This window comes from Poecilia latipinna, unplaced genomic scaffold (genome assembly GCF_001443285.1).
Source record: "Poecilia latipinna isolate Pla-1442-1.1 unplaced genomic scaffold, P_latipinna-1.0 Scaffold590, whole genome shotgun sequence".
Taxonomy (NCBI): domain Eukaryota; kingdom Metazoa; phylum Chordata; class Actinopteri; order Cyprinodontiformes; family Poeciliidae; genus Poecilia; species Poecilia latipinna.
The window spans coordinates 86644-95165 of NW_015113206.1; the positions used below are offsets into that span (position 1 = coordinate 86644).

The following is an 8522-nucleotide window of genomic DNA, read 5'->3' on the forward strand; positions in this document are numbered from 1 at the left end:
ATTCTTGGGGTTGAAAATTATTTTAAAAGGTGAAACCCAGAAAGGTTTGCTGGGGAAACCAAAAGCTTTTTTTTTTTTTTTTTTTTTTTTTTTTAATAAAGATGGCAGTTCTGTTTTTGTCTTTCACCTGAAAAGTAAAAGACAAACTGTGAAAGTAAAAATCTGACTTCATCAAAGATTTCTAATCTTTGTGTCACAATGACAACTTTTCTTTTGCTGCTCATAAATCTGAGGGGAATAAAACTCAACAAAGACAGAAGTTTGCTACATGATCAAAAATTAAAGCCTGGTGTCCAAATGTGACTTCATGTCTCCAGCTCTTGAAGTGTATAATCTGCGTCAGAGTTGCGTACCAAGCGGCTAACCGATGAACGCTTTTATCTAATTAGCCGCAGATATCCACGGGATTTATGTAAAACACTGCCTCTGAACTCAGCCACTCAGAGTGGTCATAAATTACCATTCATTTAGACGTAGAGGGGATTTAAGACCAACACGGTTTATTGGTGAAAGGCTTTCATTTTCTGTACTGTTGGTTTAAATAGGGCCGTGTCTGGGAAAATGAACATCCTCTGTAGTCGCATTGTCATGTGGCAGCTCTTAAAGATTTTCACAAAGAAGTTCATGGAGGCACATTATGTCTATTAGTGTCATGTTATTGGCAAGGAGCCACTCAGCTAATCCTGTTTATGTCTTCCTTCTTCCCTCTCTGTGGCTGACCTTACTTAAAGGTCAACAGTACCTTACCCACAACATTTCCACACTAGTGCGACTGAAGGGGTTGGAGAAGACGACGCTTGCCTGCCAGACCGAGTACGTTAGATTAAGTAATGGGGAGGGAAGGAAGGAAAAAAAAAAAGTATTTCGTTAGTGTAATTACTGTGTCACTCATCTACTCCCAAAACCCCAGCAATTAATTTCCAAGTCCTGTTCTGTGTCACGGGCGTCTTTGCAAAGAAAGATTTGGTGTGTCTGTCAAACTTCTTTTTATTTCCAATTGATGAGCTGTTTTATTAGCCTCTGACCAGTTGACTTTTGACCTAATGGCCTCAGCCTCCGTGATTCTGGAGTCTTAATTCCTTCCTGTATGTGAGTTGTGTGCAGCTATTACTCGCTGCTCATCAGAATTCGGCGAGTGTGCATATTTGGACTGACATAAGGTTGTTCTGAGATTATACTTTTGCAAAAAACACGATTACAGTCGTTGCCTTGAGCAGATACAAGATTATGAGGGGAACAGGAGAATATGCAGCACCCCCACTCACTCTACCACTCTATTATCTAGGCAGTGTGAAAATGTCTCCAAAAAAGATTTGGAAAGAGTCCTCAACCACAAGGGCAATATATTTTATGGAGATTTCTTTATAGATCAAGACAAAATGGAGCTTGGTTGTAAAGTAGAAGTGACACTAATAGATTTTTTTAATTAAAAATCCAAAAAGCGTGTATTGTATACTAATATACGAACTATCATCAGGAGTCGCCTTTTATGTCGATTTTTGTCCCCATTTCCTCCTTCTGATGATCTTAAAGATGCCCTGGTTATCGAGATGTCCCTAAAGCTGATCTGAAGAGATATCCCTGGTATGTTAAGAGGGATCTGACTGACTCGGAAGGTTGTCTTTTCGTATTTATTTATTTTTTTCGATTAACTATAGTGCACAAGCATTCGCCATTGCTTCTTCCCAGTGGGCCATGCTTGTTTACTCCGAACTCACGTTTGGTGTCAAGAGGTTTGCCAAGATTTTTTGTCTAACATCTGGTGAGTGAAGTCGGTTCGTGTGTGGAGTGTTACTCCTGTCATGTGGCTCGACATCACAACCAAACCTAACATTTCTTATTATCTTGGTATGGTGTCAGATTTTGGAAATCGGTCGACAATCTTAAAATCTTGCACTAGTAGTAAACAGAGTCTAGATTTGTCTGTGTAAATGAGGCTGCTCTACAAAGGTTTGACAGAAAACGTAAGTGAATAAACAGCATCATTTGTCCAACACACACGATGCTGTTGAAAATAAAGACATATCATAAAACATGATGGTGGTGGCAGTGTGCTTTACTTCACAAGGGAGAAAGCTACTGACCAGACTTGATTGAAAGCTGGATGGGAGTAAAAACAATGCAAACCTGGAAGAAAATCTGCTTTGTATCCTGCAAAAGACAAACAAAATTCCAGTGGGAAACGACCCGAAACATAAAGCAACGGGCAACAATTTCTGTCTCTAAATGTAAAAAGCTGGTCGAGTAAAATCTCCGAAGACTTTCAGCTATTATTGCAGCACAAGTTGGTTTGATAAAGGTTGGACTAACAGGGAGTGAATACAAATGCATGCAATGCTTTATCTTTTTATTTATTTTTTTGTGAATAAAAAAAAAAGACAAAGCGTGGCAGAATGAAGTGTTTCTTTCTACTCCTATTATATTATCTGGAAAGGCTCTTTATCTGTAACCATCAAAATGACAGATATTTTTCTGAAATATCCAAAACTGAAAATTGCTTTTCTAACATTTAAAACCAGAACACAATATATTAGTACCATTCTCTGGTTGTATTCTTAGATAATAGCGATCAAAAGACACTAAATTTGTCCTGAGGTTCTTTAATTGTGCCTGACAATGAACACTGACTTTCATCAACTCTCTTGTGGAAGCCAAGGAAAATACAGCGTACCAAATCAAAACAAGCCTCGTAATTTTAACCTGTATGTTAGTTTTCTTCGTTTCCCTCCAGAAGACGTTCCTTGAAGACTCAACGATACGTCTTGGAGTCAAGGTACAGACCTAAACTGCTGCTGCTGACCTACTCTTAAGGAACTGCTTTCCACCTGCATGAACTTGTTCATTAGTGGCCGTCTATGAATCGGTGCCTGACAAGTGCACACCACCGCGATACATCTCACCTCTGTGTTCTTGCTCTATACTTGGTCAATATAACACTTCCTCCCGCTGAGAGCAATAGATTGAACCTGACTAGCACATGTAGGCATTACCTCCGTTGACCGATGCTTGAACCCAGCTTCGCCGTGGAAGCAAGTCCCATTTTTCCCAACATCGTTTGTCTCAGTTACACTGATCTTTTTTAAATTACAAGCCTGCAATGATTGGTTCCGTCATTGCTTCGATTCTGTGTTTGGATTATGTTTTTGACCTCTTCAAAACAGACCATCTGTTGTGACAAATGTCAATTGCATTGATTTGAACACTTTAACCTTCGGTGCGGGACTACTCACCATAGATCAGAACAACAGACTCCTCAATGGCGTGTTGGTAGCTGAACTGGGAGTCTAGCAGAGCTCGGCTGACAAAGGAGCCATAGTAGGTGGACTGGTACCAGCCCACATGCAGATGGTCAATGTTGACGTGACGCAGGGAACGCATCATCTCCATCTGGTACTGGACTAGAGGAAGAAAGAAAGGAGAGAGGTGGAAACCATGAGTGATGAGGGGGAAACTAGGAGGAATGGAGGAAACTTTCACTGGAATCCGAACTCATTTTGTTTGGATCTTTAATTAGATAGTGGCCATCTGGAAGTGGACACGGAGTATAAACAGAGGGATAAAAAGCGAGAAAGAGAAATATGGTGAAATAAATTAGCAGCTCAGATGTGAAGGACAAACATGTTAAAACTAAGCAAACGAAAGGCTGCATCTTCTCTCAACAAGTGATTGTGGGGGATTTCTAAAACTGCTTCAGGTCAGATCCGACACAGAAACACTGGCATGCTTCAGCTCCTGGGCAGGAGGCTAGGTGCATTACAGAGAGTCTTTTCATTATGACGGACACCTCTTAGCTTAAAACACAAACACCCGTCCTCATTGGCTTTAAATAATGGCCAAGGCGAGCGAGCAAAACAGTATCTGTTGTGGGCTGGCTGGAGGAGGTTGATAAATCAGGCCTTGATTGGGCAGCTGTGGCCTCTAAACCCCTGTCTGTAGAGTATAACCCTATCCTGCTGAGGCTGTTAACAAGAACAAAGTGGAAGGGTGGAGGAGAGGGAAGGTGAGGCGCTCAGGGTAAAAAGAACAAAGATGGAGAGCGGTAGGACAGCTGGAAGAGTGGAGGAAGGTGTTAAAGAGGAGAAAAATGAGATCAATGAAAGGGGAGATGTACAAAAGAAAAGGGGAAGACTGAACTTCTTTACTGACCTGAATCTGAACACAATGGTTATTTTATGCTAAACAGGTAGAGCTTCACTTGATCATTTGACAAAGAGTGGATTCAAAGACTTGGACATGTTCTTAAAAAGAAAATAAGCCTAATAAAATGCAAATAATATCTTCATTTCTTCTCTGCTGCAACACGTCTAAACAAACAGCCGCCATAGGCCAAACATCGCTTTGCTGTTTAATGACTCTTGCCAGAGCACAATGCTAAGAGTCTCCTCTTCCAGCACAACAATGCCACTCTGAAAAACAACCTCTCCAGGACTGGAGGACGGGGACGGTCGTGCGCACAGACCCCCCTTTTCATGCACTGTCCTGCGGGGGAGGGTTGGATGCAACAATCTATCCTTTTAATCTCACCTTTTATTTAGAGATTGACATGGTCCAGGAGACAAAAATCCGCGTGGTGAATGGACAGGGCAATATAAGGCAGGGGCAGGGACGGAGGAGGACACGGTGTATGAGGGGCAGGAGAAGGAGTGTAATTCAAACCACAAGAGGCGTTTGTGTTTGAGGAAAAAGGTTTATGGTAGTTAATGCATTTCTTGTCGTAAAGCGGCTCAACAAAGTCCATATCATAGCCAGACTTTTAGGTACTTTGAAATGAGACTTAGGACATTATGAAAACATGCAATTGAATCATGATTTCTGAATGCTCTGTGTGAGCTTCAGCACATTGTTTAGTAAAATATTTGATCAAGTGTTGGTCTCAAAGGCAGGAAGAGTCAATCACGTTGGCTAAATATTTAATTGGCCAGCGGGATGCGTTTCCATGGCATTACGCAATGCTCTGAACCCAGAATATTGCAAACATTTCAAATGCAATTGGAATCGTGATTGGTTGAGCCCTCCTTCAAAGCAACCAATATCTATTTAAATGTCGGTTTTGGTACCAAGCTATGATGTTTATTATATATAAAATGTATCAGTGTTAGCTCTGGGTGATTCTATGGTTAATAGTTTGTATTATAAGGTATTAATGATTAAATGCTGTTGTTGCTCGTCAAAGTAAAATTTCCAACTTTTCAACATTGAATTTCCAATAAAACTGCATTCGATGCAAGTCCCGTTAAAAACTCTGAGATTTTACCTTCATCACAAAGAAAGGAAGAAGGCAGCGACAGTACAGTGGGTTATTTTTACTGCTAAAAAGCATCAAGTAGTAGAAGTAGCTGCTTTTGAATTTTAAAACTGTGCAAGGGAAGTTTTATATAGATGTTTTAGTATATATGCAAGAAAACATTGAGTATTCCTGCGAGCTGTTTACTGGGTAATGCTGAATCAATAGCTTTAACCACGTATAAGCAAGCTTTAGAAAACTCTGGTTTGTTTTATGCAACTTGCTACCAGCACTGTAGCTGAAGCCAAACGTAATACTTTTGCAAGAAACTTAAACATGGAAAAATAAAAAGTACTGCAGGATCTTTGACAGCGATAGGATTACAGGATTATACATATTTATGCAATAAAGCATATGTCCCTAACCTTTACCTGATTTTCACTAAACTAAAAAAAACTAATCTCCTCAAAAGACCATGCTATTTATTCAATCATTTAAAAACTAAAAAGTAGGTTTCTTCTAATTTTTATGCATTGTTAAACAAGTAAAAAAAAGAAGAAAATCTAAATTTTCAGCATTCATTCCATCTACCTGCAATCAGAAGTAATCAAGGAAAATCGGGTGGATTTTATCCGTGTTATTCTGCATTTGAGGACGAGAAGGAAAGAGCCAATAAATAGCATTCCCGCAAAGAAATAGGCGATGGTTAAAAAAACAAAATGAAACGGGGAAAGAAAAGGACAAAGCTAACAAAACGCCAGGTGAAAACATTGAAGTGACAGACTGAGAGTGGGTCTGCTGGAGAGGGGCCCGGAATATGACCAGACTTCTCAGCAGACTAAAACAGAGCTCAGCGGAGGGGGGAGGCAGCCTGCGCTCTAACCACCCCATTTGTCTCGGCACTTCTGCTTCTCTCAGTAGGAGTCTTACCTCTCAGTCGCCACTGAAGCGTACACCTGGCCCAACACCCCATCATTAGCAGGGAAATTGGGCACAAAACTCCCAGACAGAAACTGAAGGCTGAGCGACTGACAACAGCAGGGAGAAAACCACAGACTGTTTATTCCAGTCAGCATAGTTGTTTATAACCTTAACTCTAACAAGCAGAGGACTGTCTTATGTTTTATTAAAAAAAATAAAAAGTATAAAATGATGACTTCACTTTTACAGTATTACTGCAGTGCTTCTTTTTGTGTTTGCCCATTTTACAACCTTTTCTAATGCACAAACAACAACCTATTAAACGGTTCTGGTCTTTTCATTTCCCAATCTGCAAGGCAAGCTGGAACACACTGGAGAGTTGCTCGAGTACTCTCAAAGTAACACTCTAAAATGATTTTAGAGAGGACTATATAACTGCGATTTAAATCTTTGGGAGGCATCGCAAGTCGATTTAAAGAAAACTAGTAATTAAGGAGAAGTGTTATTTACAGCTAATTGCCACATTTCTAGAGGATACTTTTTTAAAGAGCAGTAATGGGTATTTAAATGACATTCCTACCAAAGCAGGGTAAAAATATAAAGCAACTATTCCATCTATCAACCTTTGCTTAATCATAACTTGCAGTAATAGTTCATGTAAAGCCTTTTCTTTAACCATATGATCTCTAGTCTATTCAGAGAGGCCTCAAAGTCCCTCACCGTTTCATCAAGTCATCTTAGACAAACAAAAGAAAAAAGTTGTGCTTTCTTTAAAAGTGTTAAACTGAAAAGCTGGGTCGAAATACTTCTGTGTATCCTTGAGACGTAATACGGTTGGGTTGTTTTTTTGTTGTTTTTTTTTCTAGCTCTGACGTGAAATCACAGAATGTGGTGTGAAGAGACATTGATCTGGCGAAGGTTATAAACAACATTTTGAAGTGGTGAGATTTCTACAGCACAGAAAAAAAGGCACCATTAAAGATTACTGAACAGTTAACTATTTACTTTACTTTGAATCTGAGAACAAACTAACAACACGCATCCACGCTGCAAAGACCAATCTAGGACGTAAACACGTTGCTCTCGGTTTATTGAAATGGATTACATCTCCGTACAGCCAATGACAACGCATGCAGCTAGTTTTACAGGCTGGAAACTCAACTGAGTACCACTGATCACATCAGAGGGAAATTGAAAAGGGTGCCTATAGCCTTGGGTTACAGTTGTGAGATCCAGAAAGCTTGATTTATATCTCATTACACACCAGCCGAGGTATCCTCTCTACTGGAGGTGAGCTGAAAAACACCGACTAATAAGATACAAGCTGGCGCTGAACCAGACAGTAGGAAGGACATATTACGTTTTCTTGCTCTGTAATTTGACGTGTCATAAATGATAAAGGGGGATTTGAGATTTTTTTTCTTTCTTTTTTTTTTTCTAATATCTAGTGTTGTGTAATAGGTTCCAACGGAGGTCCCATGCTGGCCAGTCCGGTGTGGTTAGCTGAAAGAGGGGGAAAAAAGAGAGAGAGAAAAAAAGAACAGATGGGCATCCTAAATGAATGGCATTTCAATGGAAGAAGGTGAACGAGGCTGATAAAATACACAGCCTATTACACCTAGTGTAAAGCTGGGTTTGTGTTTGTTCCCCACCTGGGGAGGGCATAGCAATAGGATCAAACAGAATAGGCTGACAGGAGCACCGGGGTGCCTCAGGGCAAGACTTTGCAGTGAAATCTGGGGCACTTCCATTTTTAAGACGGCTACTTTGGCACATACACCCAACCTAAATACTGTTCCTGACCAAGTACAACTATTTTTATAGAAACTGTAGCCTTATTTTCAAAACACTTAAGAGGAACACAGACGTCTTCTTCCTGTCAGTGTGCAACAAAGAGGATGTTCTGCCTCTGAACCACCAAATGAGATGGTCTGGGTCTCATAATGGTCGACTTCAGTAAGGATTAGCCGACTCTGCTGCTTGACGGCGTGTTGGGGTAATTAAAAAGAAAAAAAAAAAGACAATAAAAACACACCGGGTGTCATGTATATGATTTCTTCCCATCAATGCACATTAGAAAGGGTGAGATTAAGTGTGCAGAAATGGAAAAGCTCTCTGGACTTCAGCCATAGGTAGTTTCTCATGCAGCAGTGATGCTCAGAGGATAAAACCAATTTAAAACCACCTATGTGTTTTGACCTTTATAACAGCTAATGCAATCCAAATTTTATGAGCAAAACTCCGCAGCATCTGCTGAGTCCCACTCCACACCGTTTTTAACTGTACGCTGCCCACGTCTTGTTGGAAAGTTGTTGTCAGTAGGCCTGTCACGATAGCAAATTTTGCTGAGCGATTGTCTGAAAAATTATTGCGATAA

The 8522-nt window shown here is 40.2% G+C and overlaps 1 protein-coding gene across 1 annotated transcript in view; it reads right to left on the reverse strand.

Annotated features, from left to right (window-relative positions):
- LOC106953580 (eukaryotic translation initiation factor 3 subunit H) overlaps positions 1–8522 on the reverse strand; it is an 83645-nt gene that overhangs the window by 40059 nt on the left and 35064 nt on the right. The window contains exon 3 of the mRNA XM_015042456.1: positions 3231–3398. Within this exon, the coding sequence (XP_014897942.1) occupies positions 3231–3398 (168 nt within the window). The remainder of the gene's footprint in view (positions 1–3230; positions 3399–8522) is intronic.